This window comes from Pipra filicauda, unplaced genomic scaffold (genome assembly GCF_003945595.2).
Source record: "Pipra filicauda isolate LSUMZ 115617 unplaced genomic scaffold, ASM394559v2 scaffold58_size5111680_pilon, whole genome shotgun sequence".
Lineage (NCBI taxonomy): Eukaryota > Metazoa > Chordata > Aves > Passeriformes > Pipridae > Pipra > Pipra filicauda.
The window spans coordinates 3,028,714-3,045,678 of record NW_024104742.1 but is presented as its reverse complement, the minus strand read 5'-3'; the positions used below and the strand labels follow the sequence as shown (position 1 = coordinate 3,045,678).

Genomic DNA, 16,965 nt, shown 5'->3' with positions numbered 1-16,965 from the left:
GAGCCCAGCAGCAGCATGGAAATACATGGGTAGGAAAAAGAAAGCAGAGAAACTGTCACGAAAAATAATTTATCCATTTAAATTGTATGCAAAGGTGGCTTGTTTCAAGTTCAGAGAATACCTAAAAGCAAAGAACCAGGCTTTCCACTTCACTGGGTGTTCTCAGTTACTCTGTGCATTGCTTATGCTTTTGATCATTTGTGCAAGCTAAAGATTTTGTTACAGGGCAGAACGCCTGGTGTGATGGGAAAGCAGTTAGTGAGGATCCTCACAGTGTCACTTCTGGAATATCTTTAGGAACTGTATGAATGACAGACACACAGCCCACCCAAGGCAAGGACACTTTAATGTAAACAATTCTCCTAAGGTTATAAAAGGGGACTTGCCCTTTTATAAGTTCTGCATAAATGCCAATCAGAACAAAGCAAAGAAGACTCCAAAGTTCAGCAATGTAAAATTAGTAACAAATTATTAATTAAGAACTAATCTTGAAGGGAAAAATATTTTTTACTTGACATTATAAAGGGGGGAAAAGATATTATGTTCTTCCTTTTTTTGTCCTCTCTTAGAAAACAAACAAACAAACAGAAACAAAAAAAAAAAATCTCACTCCAAATTCGAAGTATTCTGAAACTTAAACTTCTACATTTTGAACTATAAATTCTATGAAATACACATTTCTGTAAATGTTACAAGAAAACTCATGGAGTTGTATTAACTATCATATAAATCATTGTCTTAGAGCATGGACTAGAGGAGACACTGGAAGATGTGGTTATGTCACAGTTGGGGAAACATCCTCATGATGGCTGCAGGTGGAAGTCATGGCCTTCATTCCTCCCTAAGAAAAATAATCACAAAGATATGAAAGGATGAATACTGTAAGAAAATGGACGGATCAGAAGGCTCATGCCTACATGAGTGAGGGTGCAGATGAGGGAAGGCAGCCATCGCTGCTATAGCACTCAGGAAGACAGTCAAAATCCATTTTCTCATTACATTGACAGGCCCTGTCTCTAAAGAGCATCTGACTGACAGCATTTCAATCGCACAGGAACAAAGTTAGGGTACATTTTTGGCAACGTCACTCTGTTATCTAGTTCAACGTACAAATAAGTCTAAGACCTCCATCTCTGCCACCATGGAGAGCTCTGCTTAGCTGCAGACGAGGCTCCCTCCACCCCGCCAGTACCTGGGGAATATTTGGCTTTCATGTGGTTGATGACTGGGTGCTGCAGGGGTGTTACAATGCCTTGGTTGGGTTTCTGGAAGGCCGAGATGAGGTTGTGCACTTTCCGAAAGAGCCTCCGCTGGACCCCAGGTGCTGTCTGCAAAGTCAAAGGGTGAGAGGTGAGAGGGGTGCTGGGTGCCCAGTGCCTGTGCTGGGCTCGGGGCACTGGCACAGGGGCCTTGTCCTCAGAAATGCACACAGCCCACAGGGAAGTAGCCAGCCACGGATGTGGACCCCCTGACGTGCCAACTTAAAATGAGTCAAGGAGCTGCACTGCTCTCCCTCTTCCCCAGGGCACCACAGACCCCCTGCACCGAGCGACCTCCAGCAGCACAGTGATGTAAAGCTGGGAGAGGGACAATTTCTGAACCACTACAAGAGAAACCTGCCACCCCATGCTTCTTAGGCAAGCTCACAAGTGATCTTTCACTCTTTCTGACCCTGACTTACTACAGCCAGTGACTTAACCTCCTTACCAATAACTTCCTGGCATGTATCAGTAAGATAATTCCAGCCTGCAAACACCAGTAAGACAACCTAGAGAGCTACCAAGGCTTACTGGGGAGTCCTTACACCAATAAATTTCAGCAAGGACACAGTTTCATTGCAAACTCTTCTCTGAGCATTCAGTGCTGGCTTATGTGTTGAGTATTCCTGCCTACGTCTTGTACAAAGACAACAACTAAATGTTACCTATTTATTAAAAGTGGGAGTTTTTCTACTTTCTAAATTAGCAACTTTTCAAACACTACGAAATGAAACCACGTGTGCTTTTAATCAAGAATCCAGCATTTGTGCTAAATCCTTCAGGGCATTCTTGCAACAACACCTCCTCACCACAGTCAAAGGAGGACAAGCATAGGCCCTGCCAGCATAGTCACACTGGAGGGACAGTGCTCTCACCCAGCAGCTGTGAGCTAAATCCAACCTCTCTGGCACCAGCTGGAGTCTTCACACTGCCTGGGATTTCACCAGCACTGCTTTAATTTCCCTGCCTCGTCCTTGAAAGATGGGCGTGACCTGAGCTTGCTCAGAGACTAAACAGCTGCAGGGAAGGAAGCAGAGACAGGAAAGGATCAGCTGCATCTGGAGCCTCTGTTGGCCTTGGAGGCACATTCCATGGGGAAAAGTTGGATCTGTGCTGCTGTTTCTAACAGCTGAGGCCAGCGTGGTCTTAGCAACATTTACTTAAAAGTTTCTGTTTGCTTAAGGGAAGGGTTGGTATCATGGATTTGTAGCCAGCACTTTTTCCTGCAGAGGATGTACAGAGTCCTGGGCCCAAGGGTGAATTGTTTACTCCACAGTAATGTCAATCACTTCCACTCCCTAATCTGCTTTTGAGTAACCCTGAGAAACAGTTTTGTCTTTCAGAACACTGCTACCAATTCTATTATAATAATGGCCAAAGAATTATCCTTGTCTAGATATTCTATAATATTTGTAATAAGTGTTCATTAACATACAAACAGAAAGTAATTATGAATTAATACACAGAGTACATCCAAAGAACAAAAAATTCATAAAATAAATATAGGTTAACATCCCGATCCCATCAACCCAAATAGTTGTCTGTGTTGCAAGTACTGTTTTTCTATACTAGAATTACTGTTTTCTTGTCAGATGGGTGAAAACGTATTTTGTACCAAGTTTTGGTTACCCTGTATATATTTTTCTCTTATGATGAATTGATCTGGAGCAAAATTAACTTTAAAACAATGCAGATTGAAAATAATTTCTTTAAATATTCCCACATTAGTGGTACACGGATAGAAGGGAACAGATTGTGCTTGTCAAGTTATAAAAACAAAATATTTTTGCCATTTAAAATGATGGAAAATAATGCACTACTGCATTATGCAACAGCTGAAGTGAAACAGGGAATTAATTTATGAATTCTAGACTGTCAGAAGTGGCACCAAGACATCTTACTGATGGGCACACTCAAGATCGATTACCGTCAATGAAAATCAGACTATGCAGAAACATGAATAATTTGAATATATTTCATTAAATCTATAAGAATATGAGACAAGATGTAGAAATTTTCAGAAGAGAAAGGAGGAGTACACACCTCAGCACTCCAGGATCCAGTTTCTGTCTGGGACACTCTGTAGGTATAAACATAACCCTGATGCCTGTGGAAAAAAAAAAAAATTAACATGTATTTATTACTCATTTTTCCTGACAGTTTTCACAAGAGCTACACTCTGTTATGTGGGAGTCAGTTCACCTGCTAACCTGCCCTTAAAAATAAATTCACCTATAAAGGCTAAATTGATAAAAAACCCACTGGCCAGACACAGCATTCAGTCTACTGGGTTCTTCTGGGATGAGAAGGACTGGTCTGACTCAGATCTAGTTTAGCAGTATTCAGTTATTTTAGGTTAAGTGATGCTGCTTTCATTCCTGCCTCAGCATTTTTATTATTTTTTTTTTCAGTGACCTCCTTTTACTGCCACACAGCAGACATACTTTCCCTGCAAGAGGAAAAGGTGTGTTATTGGCTGATAGCATTACTGTTCTGTGACTCATTTAAATGCAGGTGTTAACAGAAGCAATATCATGAGTACAATTGACTTGGAAAGCTAGACCCACAACAAGAAGGTAAATTAATTACTCTTTGCTTTGCCCGTACATTCCTAACTCTCAAATATGGAGAAAGGAGACTTATAAGAGTATGGAATCTTCATTCTGTTAAAATCGGAGTCTTTTGATAATAAAGAGTCATACACCAATAGCACAAGACACACGCTCATGTCCAAAGTCAGTCTTACTTCTCTCATGAACCCAGTGAATGATTTACATGGTAGATTATTATACAGATATCCAAAAACTTATGTCAGACACAGAAAAAATTGATAGTAGCTCCATGGGTGCAACATTAGTTTAGATGGTATCAGATAAGAAAGACTGTATTTCATACTACATAGATTTACATGAATACCCAGCAGGACTTCAGGGACTATTCCCTATTTCAGCATCAATTCCTATTTTTAAGAAAGCAGAAAAATACTGTATTTCTTTCCAAATCTTCATGGTATTATAGCAGTTACTAAAAATTTGCGGAAACCATCAGTGACAGAAATATCATATGATTGCAATTACTTACGCTCTGTGTCATGGCTCCTGGATAAATTCCTGTCTAAAAATCATTGCAGCAACCTTTGCAAAGCAGTGTCTGGTATAATTTACCCAAGCAGGAAGTTGTTAACAGCTGGCACTGTGTTACAACCCCACGAAGTGGGAGCAAAATGCCTGCCAGGATTTGTGAGCTCTGCCCCCACCACCCGACTCCCGTTGTGATTAAATACAGAGGTGAAGGACACAAAGCCATTCACTCCCACTGGGGCTGCTGCAGGGACAAGCTCCCTGTTCAGCAGATGAGACAGTGCCCTCAAGCTCCTCCTGCATGGGACTGTGACTGATGCTGCCCCACAATCCCACCACAGCTTCATCCACCTCTTCAGGCTCAACCTGGGAAGTAATTCCCCCAGAAACAAGACTCTCTGTGTGCCACCAGATAGATGTGAAAATGGCTGCCCACGCTCATTTCGTGGAAACCTGAGGAGAAAACAGCTGCCACTGCTTCCCCCAGGAAGCTGCAGTCTATCAGGGACTTGGACCTTGTGAAGAGGTGTGAGCAATCTGTTATGGATGCAGGAGGAGGGAGAGATGTGGAAGGACAACAGTGCTCTCCTGTCCATGCCATGGCACCACAGACACTGGTGTTTTAGGCCACAGCTCAAGCCCAATTGCTTAAAAGCACATCCCTCTAAGACATTAGATGATGTATGTTCATGTTCAGGGAATCCAATTGCTCCCTTTAGGGCTCTCAGGCAATCTCATACCATCAGGTCTTTTCTTGAAGCCTCTGAGATCCGAGGCTGTATTGCCAGCTTTTCAGGAGTACCTGATGTTCACGTTAATTTTGTTTTAAAAATCACAAGGAGCTTTCCTGTACCTAAGTATGCAGCACACTAGTCAATATATGGTTAAGGAAATGAGGATTTTACAGGCTATAATATACTGGGAAATATCAGAGAGGTGCTGGCATTTAGTCCCATCTCTTTGAAGTGGGTATTTAACCATCTCTACAGTGATTTTTTTCAAGCCTCAAACCCAACAGAATCAGTATCCATGAATCTAAAACTCATTCTCTTCCCTTCTGTTTTTAATACTACACTATGCACAAGTGTATGAGCAACCTGGTCGAGTGGGTGACATCCCTGCCCACGCAGGGGAGTTGGAACTAGATAATCTTTGAAGTCCCTTCCAACACAAGCCATTCCATGATTCTACTACCCATCTTTGTTCCTGGTTGTCCCAAAGCATTCCAACTGCTTCAATCTCTTTAAAATCTGATTTTCTCACAAATGGCTCAGTTGTCTGGAAAGCCACCATCTGTTGTTTCTTTCATCGTTTTCTCTACGTAAGAGATTTCGTGAGTTGAAGTGGCTGGGGGGCTGTGGTGCTGCTCTGTCTCTGAACTGTCTGATGGCTCTCAGGACTCTGCCAGAAGTGCTTTCTAAATTGAAAAATAGAAGTCAGATTAAGTAATATTCAATGCTGAATTGTGGTGAGATGTAAGATAGACACCTATCCCGTATTTTTCAAAAAATTACCATGCAAAATATTTCCACTGAGCACAGGGAAAGCACAAAGGATAATTCAGATTAAAAGCCCCTGAGATACAGAAAAAGGAACAAGAATTTGGGAACACAGGTGCTTTCAGCACAGCGTGGAGAACGGGAGGGGTACTGCTATCCCATTGCTATCACGGCCTCATGAGGGACAACCGAGAGCCCTCTGCTCACCTGGCATATGTTCATGTTTTTTCCCCGAGGAGAAAATCCTGAAAGACCTGAAAGGTTTTACTGTGCTTAAGTTGAAAAACACAACATTATCATGTGGTTTTTGCTCTGAAGCCACCAGGAAACAGAGCCAGTGTGTAGATGGGAGATGGCCTCGGCATCCACACCTGCTTGTTCAGAGGAAATGAGCAAAGGAAGGAGGATGCATTTTCTTGAGCGGGTGAACAGCTAGATCTTCCCATTTCACCACTTTCCATTGGGACCTTGGTTTCCACAAAATGAGTTACAGTTCTTCTGATAAGTACTCTCCCAACGAACGTGATCTTATCAAAACTTTCTGTCGTGGCAGGAACTTACTTCATTACCACTTCAAAGAGTTTTTTACCTTCCACGTACAAATGACATGATTTTGACGAGCCAATTTTACTGCTACATGGGCACGGCCTCCCATGAGAAAGGTTTTCATGATTTAAACTACCCAACATTAACTAAGATCAGTGTGGGCTGAAGGAAGATCAAGGTGTTTTTCTTAAAAGTTAAATACACAAGTTAAAGTTGAGCTTGTAGAGAACATCACCTTCCAAAGAGCAAAACATGTAACAACAGGCAAAAGCAGGTGAAAAAGTCCATTTACTGGAGCTTAGGTCTCAGGAAATTAGAAATTCCCCAGCCACCACGAGAAGACAGCTTAGTTTTCTACATTTTACTCTATTCAGGGTAGAAAAAAAGTTCCGAGAGTGACACAATGTCCTTATGTGTGGTGTGATCTCAGAGAGCACTCTTACAGTGACACTGGTGTAGCATCATATCTTGGAGGAGGACCAGCTCCTGTTGGCCAAGCAGAGATTCAGTGAAGGGCCCCTCAGTCCCTTCACCTGTCCCAAGGACAGACACAAGCCTCACTGACAAGAGCGAAGCTCCTCTCTCCTGTCAGTGAAGCTCAAGGGACCGGAGTAATCATGAATTAACATCTTAATGAATAAGGTCTTGTAAATTTTTTATCAAAGGCAAAAAAATGCCAAAATGCTGGTGAGGGGAAGCAGAAAACAGCCACTGCTATAAGGACAATATCAGATAGCACTTATGAAAGAGTGCTTTGGTCACCACTGATGATATTTTTATGACATGTCACTTATTTTTCATCTCCATAAGAAAGGATATGTTATACTGGCTGGGAACTGCACTAACACTGTCTCTGTTGCAATACCTTCATTCAGAAAACTTTGTCAAAGGAAAATCTAGAAAAAGTTGCTATTACAGGAAATAGTCCACTTTATATTATAGTCTTTTTTTCCTTTATAGCTAGATAATTCCTCTGAAAGAGTTACAAAGGCATTGTTCACAGATGACCCACTGAAGCAGCATCTGTCTACCTATCCTCTCCACTCCTCCTTTTCAACTGTGATCAGACTTGTTAAAGCTGCATTTACTTTAACAGGTGAATAATTACAATCTTCTGCACCATTGAAACAGCCCGAGGACATTAGCCACATGCTGCAGATTAAAATTAACCATGACATTTCAGCTGCATGGTATATTTTAAAATAACTTTGCATCTCAGTTAGGAAATTGTATTAAACTAATTTGTATTCATTTCTGAGTCCAAAATGGAAAAAATAGAGTGAGAAAGACAGAGAGACAAGGGAAAGCCATGTCAACAATAAATGACATAATTTCTTCCTCTGTATGTAGCTTTCTCTTCAAATGTCATTGCATTATATCAGTCAGAGCTTCTTACCTGGCACATTTGCAACCCGACCTTACCTTGGAATTTCACTTTGCAACATTGTTTAAGAACCAGACAGTGCTGTGGTCTACAAACAAAGGTCCTGAGCACTATACACCGACCAGGCTCAGTTTAGTATAACTTTGTCACATTTCAGCCTTTCAGACTGAAATTTCATTTCTTAGGTGTTTGCCTCAGCCTATTTAGGGATGGAGAATGGAGAAGCATCAGAGAAGGGACATGTTAGACAAAATAATGTTTTTCCCATGCTAAAAAAAACAACTTCTAATTTTTGGGGGGGTTGCCTGATTTTTGAAGTAACACAAATTTTTTTTTAAATAAGGTATATCTCTTGTACTCTCTGAAACCAGTGGTGGCTCTCTAGGCTGCAAGAGAGGCACTCTAAAGATTTTCAGCAGTTTTAGCATCACCATGTCTGGGCTGGCTGTACCATGAACACTCAACTAAGCAGTGTCCATGATCTCAAGCCACAAGAAATGTACATGTGTTGCCTGGCCTGGATTAGTGAGGAAAAAAAGGGAAGGTAATTTAGCAATTGGGCATCTTGAAAAGGAAGACTGGGATTGGGTGGGATGGATGTGGAAGAAAAGAAAAGGGGACCTTTGCCTATACAAGCTGGGCAAGGAAAGAGCAATGATATATGGAGGTGAAGCATGAGGAGGTTTGAGCTGGAAGCAGCACAAAATGCTGGAGGGGTGGAAAAACGGGAACTGAAGATGGGTGTTTTGGAAGCAAAAGTTATGTGAAACACTGAAACAGACCTCAGCAATGCAAGTAAAGTCAGCGAGTTGTACAGAATAACATTGGGCAGTCTCAAAATCCATTCCCATGGCCCTCACATTGGGAACCTGAAGCTAAAGGGTACTGCTGACCTGAGCCTCCTGTGTCACCGCTTCTCTTCTCTGAAATGAAGTTAAATTCTTCATTTCACAAACAGAGGTAATGCTTAGAAACCACTTGATACCGTGGAGATGAGTACTACAATGCTCTGGAGAGGAGGGCCACGGGGGAGCTCATGGAGGACTCAGTGCTTTTGGAGTGAGGAGCCAATGGCACACAGCTGATGAGCATGAGAGGTCATCCAACCAGCTGCTTAAACTTACTTCTTTTTCTTCCTTTTTTCTTTCCAATTATTGTAGTCCTGCTTGGTTTAGTAATCACAGAAGGGCTGAAAAGTCTTGTTATTTAACATAGGAGAAAATCCTATTTAAGCTTCTCCTCACTCTGTTTTAGAATTTGCATTTTCTGGTTGACAAGCAGCCTGGTTCCCTCCTTATTTAGGTCTCAGCTATACAATCAAGGCATAACAACTTAGCAATTACCACTCATCAGCTAACTCAAGCTGAAGAAATGACATTCACGTTGAGATGACGTGCAAGATACAAGCTCTATGTCAGCAAGAGTGAATAAAAGAGTTTAAACTGGTGTTTACATCTGAAAAGCCCAACAGAGTCACTGTAGCTTCACTCACAGCAGCTCTTGAGTTTACATTTCTGTCCCTGATTTCTGTCACTGATTCCCCTACCAACACTTCTTGTGGCAAAAATTTACCTGTGATACTGAATTAGTAACAAATATTACCTTTTTGTAAGTGCTGTAGCACTTAAAGCAAACACATTATCTTGATTTATTATTCTGAAATTAACAAAACCTTGAGAAAGTGAAATCTAGTGTAATGTCTCTGAACTTATGCAGAGATTTCTGTGGAAGATTGTCGGTATCTTCACCACTTCAACACTCTGAACCACCTGAAGAAAAGCTGCTGATTTACCTAAAGAGCAAGTGTGTAGCCTGAGAAAGGTTTGTCTTGGTCTGATATGAGGAGATACCAGGCAAAAGCAGTACCTCAAAGAGGAATTTCTTCAAATTCAGCAATAAAATGAGAATTTATTCAAACCTGAGATGCTGAACAGAAGGAAATTACTTTATGACAGGCCAGTAACTAAGCTTCATAAATTCCATGATTCAGGCTGTCAACATTTCCAAGGAAAGCCATTGGAATATCTGAAAGTCATTAGCTAAGTTATGCTCAGCAAACACGACACTCACTGATTAGCAGGAAGCTGAAATACTCAGGCCAGTAAAATTTACTGTCGTGCTATAGAAGACTCTTTTCAAAGCTGAAAACAGCGTGTGATATTTACAACAGCAACATTGAATCGAGGGGCTCTTCCTTTTGTTCCAAATTACATTCCAAATTACGATGATTATTATGTGCGGTGCTATAATAAACGCAATTATTCTGCCATTTCTATCAAAAATATTACATAGGAAACAAAAGAAACGCTAAGCTGAAGCTGTGATCCTGTATTACACCCTCACGCTGCACAGCTGATGCCTCTGCCGCATCAGAAAGTTTCGGCACGTTGCCTTGAACTCGTGCACCGTGGTTACAGCGACAGAAAAAATAGCACACGTAAAATCTGATAGGACTGCAGCCTATCCCTGTTGCCATTACTGTTGCTTCAAGAGCTCTAAATAGCTTTCAATTCCAGCTTTTGATTATTCTCCACAAATTGAATGCAGCACAGTACGTGAATGGCTGGTCTCAAACAAATCATCTGAACGTATAGTTTGACAAGCACGTCATGTTTGTCTTACTTAAAGCCCTGAAACAACTACTAACATTCCCAGTATTTTCAAGTATACGAATTTTAAAACCCAAACTACAAATGCTTTATCTTTGCCAATTCAGGCATGAGCTGCTTGTTTCTGCATGTGTGCTCATATATCTGCAAAGGAACATGGGGCTCTTGGCACTCTCAGGCATTTTATTTATACATTTTTCAGGCAGGGTTTAAGAGGCTGCTTCTCAAACTATTCACCATTAGTGTGCCCTGTGTCCCCCATTGACTTCATTAGGAGCTGTGAGCACAGAGGATTTCTGGGGGTGCTAAAAATGTCAAATGGGGCATTGAGCAAAGAGGAAACCAGACCAGTAAAGAAAGCTCCCTGGAACAATCAGCTTTTGATATTAAAACCCTGGTGTACTGTGTGTAGTGCCTAACATGTTTACAGGTAAAACGTGTATGTTTTCTAAAGCATATGCATTTCTTGTAGCCCAGTTTTCAGGAACAGCAAAAAACCTTGCTTTTCAATGCAAATCTAAAAAATCCCTGGAAAAGATCGTGTACTTCTGTTGACATATTCACAATATCCTTAAAGTACATATTATCAATTCAATAATGATATTCATACAATGAAGACCTTGGGAGCATCTGGTATTAAAATCTTTGCCAAAATCTGAAGGCAGCACCCTTGTTTGCAAGAGCCCAGGGGCAAACAGTTGCAAATCAGAACCTTCCTACTCTTCCATGCATAGTTCGTGGCCTTAAAATATTTGTGAAAGGGGGTCCTTTGTGCTTTGCCACAATCACACCAAAAAAACATTCGTTCTCTCTTTGAAGGCTTCCAGGCACACCATGTGCACACTGTGGCTTCGGATAGCAGAAAGCAGCATTCAAGGGAGATAAATCAACAGCTCAGGAGAAGCAAAGAAAAGAGAAAGGAGAGTTTTCTAGATGAATGCTCCAACAGGGTCCTGCCTGCTGCAGTTACCCATCTCTATAGGTCAGGTTTTATGCTACTACCTGTCTCTTTTATGCTTGCCCTGTAAAATCAGTGTCAGCCACAAGGGATTCATGAAGTCTTTGACTCTTCTCCTTTTTAAAGGTCAGGGCTCCACTTTTTAATTGGAAAAGCAAAAGGTGAATGAGCCTGACCACGAACGGTGCAGTCCTTACCGTGAGCCTTAAGATGCTCAAAGGCTGCCGCAATATGTCAGGGCTCTTTGGAGGTATCCTAGGGGGAGGGTGTGGTGGTGATGGTGGCATTACAGATTTATGCAGTTTCTTGGGAAAAGGAAACATTGCTTGAGCCTAAACAATGCAATGGAATCGCAGGACTTGAAAATTACTGTACCTGGAGCTGGAAGTGCAGCCACCTATGCAAGTTCAAACTGATCATACAGGTGTCGTCCAAATATATCCTTAATGACTTTTTTGATAAATGGATACATTTTTCTTTTCTCTTTATCAGAGCTATGCCTTTTAATTCCCCCATGATAAAAAAAATAAAACAAAAAAACTAACTAAAATGGGTTAGAACTGGGAAGCTGCAGGGGTTTAGGTTTGTTTTGTTTCGCATCTCCACAGAAGTGGAGAGAGACGGGAAAGAAGACAGACTGAACATGTTTTGATTTCGGAAAGCTGGGCTATTTTTCTCTTTTTGTTTTCTAGGGGCAATAGAAGTATCCCTGGTTGTATGACACAGATTCACTTCTGTTAGAAATTCCTGTTGCAAAGATGCAAAATGTTTTGTTTACCTCCAATACTTATTGCAATATATCTAATAAATGACCAGCTTTGTTTCCGATGTTTCAAAGACCACTTCAGTCCTTCTAGTAAATACATTTTTAGCCTGATCTTGTTATATTTGTGTATTCCTACAGTGATCTTCAGCACAGATTCTGAACCAAAATGTAAATTTCTGAATAACTTTGTTATTCCTAATAATTTTCATGATTATTTAGGAGAAAGTATAAAAAAGCAGAGAGATACTTATTTTTCTTTGATTTTCTTTTTCTTAAACAGTGAATACAGCAACTGCACATTTCCTTCAGTTTTTTACCAAAGCTCCCATGCACATACATGCTTAGCACCTGTTCCATCTCTGCCCATGATGTTCACACTGGAATTCGGACAGGTTATGTCCATTAGCTTATTTTACCAAAACCAGGCTTAGCATCCTCCACTGAACACATATCTATATTTCTCATGCCTTCCTTTTTTGCTTCTCTAATCTCTCCACTAAAGTCTCTGCTTTGGTAAACTTCACCTGTCAAAGCACTTTTCTACTTTATAACCCACATTTCTTCAAACTGTCATTGCTATCTTTAGTGTGAGATCCTTTCCTGGTATCTTTATAATAACTGTCTCCAAAGTTATTGTGTGATATGTTTTTTACCATATCTGCTATTTCTTCCATAATGCTTTGAATTGAAATATTAACAAGCATTGGAACAAAGGCTTAGCTCTAGCATTTGTCAGCCACCTTTCTGTCTGCATAAGATCATAATCGCTGTAATATTTTTCATTTAATTTTTTATCTGGATTTATCCAAGATGTTATTTCCTGTACAAAATAAATATTGAGGATCTATGTTCTGTAAGAAACCTGCATAACATTCACCATTAATGTTTTTTTGCTTTTATCCTTTTGTTTATCATATATATATGTTTGAATGCAATGTACCATGAAGACACGAATGGCTCATAATTTCCAAAAACAATTATGTAGCGTTCTGTTTCTTACTGAAGTCTCTTTTCCTCCAAAGATTGCAGAGCTTCACAGTTAGAAAACCTTTAATTTATTCCTATTTTCATTTTCTATATCCTATTTCATTCATGAAATTTCTTTAGAAGGACATAAACTACCACTAATATAGCAAAAAATCCCAACTTGATTGTGTGCAGATGAAAGACCTTGTTACATACCTATATCCTGATTTAGACTAATGGTGGACTAATTTTAGTGTTCTCTATTTTATTCAGCATTGTAACACTCTGTCTGACCCTTTCTCTAATGCCTTGGTGTTTCACCTGTATTGAATGACTTCTGAGTGTAAAGGTGATATATCACCATTTCCTGTGATGGTTATTTAAGAGATTCTGCTTTTATTTCCTATTCCCACCATAGGAATCATAGCGCTCCTTTTCTCTTGCTATGTCTATTCCATTTTCATTTAACTCAAGATGCTTCTTATTTCCCATTTTTCATCTTGTTATTAAGGTATTTGTTAGCAGAAGCACCTATCTTGGTTCACCTTCTGGTTTCATGAGAGAATAAAAAACACATCTTCTGTCACAAAGATTTTCCCTGAGAAGAAGGCTGTGGATTTCTCCTATGACCTCCTTGCATGTGTCCATTTACTGGTCTATAACGGGGGGATAATGATGCTCACCGAGGGCTTAACTACATATTGTTGGAAATGTATTCAAGAGATTTGGGGAAAACCTGACTTAGGACTTTTCTTCTTCTTCTGTTTTTTTTGCCAGGTACCTGAGTTCCCCCTGTTAGCTAATTTTGTACTGGACCTGAAACAATTTTCTCTTGTGTTCCTTAAAGCATAAGGATCTTGATAGACACATCTTTGTTCTTCCAATGCAATGGTACAGCACTATCAGGACTTCCAAGACTTTTGCCAACAGTAGGGTAACTAAATTTCCTCATTAAAATGAGGTCCTATGAATATAAAGTCCCCCAGCTCTCCTAGAGGAACCTGTCTATCCTCTCTCTGACAGACCATCCCACCGGATCTCTCCCTTTTCACCCCATTTCATGAAACATTACCACTTAGTTTGTTACCCTTCAGTATTTCATGTGCATTACAGGTAGTTTCACCTGATGGTTCCTGGGACACTTAGCCTGACTGAGAGCATCCTGAAGCAAAGGCTTGTTGTGGATGACAGCACTCCACGTTACCCTCCCCGATGACAGGGGACACTGGGGATGTTGCTGAGAACACCCAGGAGCACAGTGAAGAAGCAGAAGAATGCAGGCAGAAAGCAAGAGAGTTATCCAGCACAAAGAGGCAGTACACACCATCCTAAGCCAAGTTGCCTGGCACTTCTCCATGGCACCTCGCTCATCCATCTTTATGTGCTCCTGGTCTGCTTTCTCTTTTTCCATTTTTGCCCATAGGAAGTGTGGTCTCTGCAAGGCAAAACCTGCTCCTCTTCCCTCTGCGAAGGACCCCACATCCCTTACGCACCCCTCTGCCTTAAGAAAGATGAAGGAGCCAAAAGTGTCACACATGTAAGCAAAGGGTAATATTAGCACATGTTCTGTTGCGGGGACTCCCCGTATTGCGGAAGCAAAGGTTGGAAATCAGCTGCCACCTGAGCAGCCCTTCCCAGCACCCCGCTCCCAGCCCCAGTGCCCTGGCTGCCCACAGCCCAAGGCGGTGATGGCAGCACTCACAGCACGCAGAGGCAGTAGGCTCCGGGGATGGTCTCGCTGTCCCGCAGCAGGTAGCTGCCGTCCACGCCCGCCTCCAGCAGCAGCTTCTCCCCAGCCTCCCGTGTGATGCGCCCGTGGTAGATGGGCAGCGTGTCCATGCCGGGGCCGTCTCCCACCGCAGGGAGCTCTCCCTGTGCACGGTGCTGCCTCCAACTGTGCCTCAGCCGTGTGCTCCCCTCGGCCTCTCTGTCTTGGTGGCAGATGTAAACAGGATGTGTTCACACTTCTGAAGCCTCTGCAAGGGGCGAGACAGCACTGAGGGAAGAGTGAGGAACGAACACAGCATTTTTGTGGGTTTTTTTTTCCTTTGCCCCTTTCCGTTTTCCTTTTGCATAGGTTGTAGCATCCTCGCAGCATCACAGCTCTCCCACAGAGGTGTCATTTCACAGCCACTCTCAGCCATGTGGCTCCACTCGGCAGGGATGGGACTGGTGAAGCACACGACGGCCACAGGGCCGAGGGCTGCCCTGGTTGGGGATGGCCCGGCAGGACCAGGGCACCACTGTCCATGGCTGCACCAGGTACTTTTTTCCTCTGGCCAAGGGAATTATTATCCCAAGCAGGGATTATTTCTTAACCGCCTGTTTTTAAAATCCCCAGGGGTGAGACAGTAGAGGAAGCGAGCTGACCTTGCTGTCGCTGCCCCACCAGGCACCAAGAGCCTTCTTGCCCCACCAGGAGTCCCTCAGTGAGGGACTGAGAAAGCTGCAGAAACCTCAGCTGAAGAGGGACTGAAAACTCCCTTTTCTATTTCAATACACAGGTGTTCATTACCCTCTTTACGTGAACTTTGGGGCTCTGCCATCCTGCTTCATTTTTTAAACCAGTTGTTAAAGTATTTGCACATAAAGTAGCTGCTGCCTACTGCAAACGTGATTAATGTGGATGGTGACGAGCTGTAAAGCTGGCGCCTATTTCTTCTCATTTTCCAAACTACCTGTACTCTTGGGGATTCATCTAACTTTCCCATTTCTTAACCTATTCTCAATAATAACAACTGATTTCAGAAAAAGTATGTGTGTAGTTAGCTGGAGAGGAAAACCAACCAGAATCATTCAGTTCTGCAGGTCTCATTGCCCACCTCATTAGATTTCAACTAAAGAAAATCATAAAACTTTTGACTGTGAGATCCTCTCCTAATCATGGAGTCACCACATTACCCAGCCAACCTGCATATCAGGCACTTGGATGAAGCAGCATCTCTTACTGTGAAAGAGCTGTTAATACCCAATTTTGCTAGTGTGGGTAAGAAATCCATAAAACTACGGCTACTGAACCCCAGCTCCAGGTTTCCATACAAATCCCTTTATGGTCATATTGACTAGGGGAAATGCAGCTTTTAAGAAGTAATGGAAATGCTGGATTTGGGAACAAGGGGCAGTAACGGAGGCACTAAGCAGGATAAACCAAAACAAAGGACACAGGTGCCTCCTGGGCAAGAAAGAAACCATAACATGTTAACACAGCTCTGTACCACACTATCGAGGCTGGAGGAATCCACCCTTCTCCCAGACAAGCCACCTTCACTGCAGCTTGGCATCCAGTTGTTCTCACACTGACTGCCCAGGTTTCTATCCATTTAATCTTATGTATCTAAAGTATTGTTTGCCATCCTGTTTCATACTGCTGCATCTGCACAGTGGGGTCTAGAAGGCAAACTACAAAATAGAGCAGCAGGTTCAGAGCATAAGGGAAACAAGAGAGAATCGAGGCTCAAGGGGGTGCTGCTCCTGTTGGGACTTTGTCCCTATTGCCTTCCACAGAAAATGAGGATTTCTTTAAGCACCAAGCCTTGCCCCATGGGACACTGGACACTTCCTTTGTTTTGTTTGGACAGTATTCAATATATTCTGGACAAAACAGTTCTGTGCCTTCCCTAAATCAGTCCAGCTAGCAGTCCCTGCAGTATATTCTAAAAAATTTATCCGAAAAAATACATGAAGGAAGGAAGCATTGAAAAGTGCTCTGAAATATTTGGTCATGAGAAACAGGCTTAGAAAGACAGACCTCTTTGGTCATCAAGTCTACTTCTCTGCTATCTTAGCCAAACACATATAATCCCTTTCAGAAACTTAAGTCCATCTTAAAAGTAGCTTGGGGTTTGTTGTTATTGTCGTTGTTTCCACTGTTCTCACTGGAAGCAATTGCAGAACATTG

The 16,965-nt window shown here is 41.9% G+C and overlaps 1 protein-coding gene across 1 annotated transcript; it reads right to left on the bottom strand.

Annotated features, from left to right (window-relative positions):
* Positions 1 to 744: 744 nt before the first annotated feature.
* Positions 745 to 14,972, bottom strand: SH2D1A (SH2 domain containing 1A). The gene is made up of 4 exons (XM_027716463.2): positions 14,770 to 14,972; positions 3,303 to 3,366; positions 1,193 to 1,328; positions 745 to 841 (listed from the first exon to the last, which is right to left on the bottom strand). Exons 1-4 carry the CDS (start codon positions 14,904 to 14,906, stop codon positions 801 to 803), a joined length of 378 nt encoding a protein of 125 aa, XP_027572264.1. The 5' UTR covers positions 14,907 to 14,972; the 3' UTR covers positions 745 to 800.
* Between the last annotated feature and the right edge of the window lie 1,993 nt (positions 14,973 to 16,965).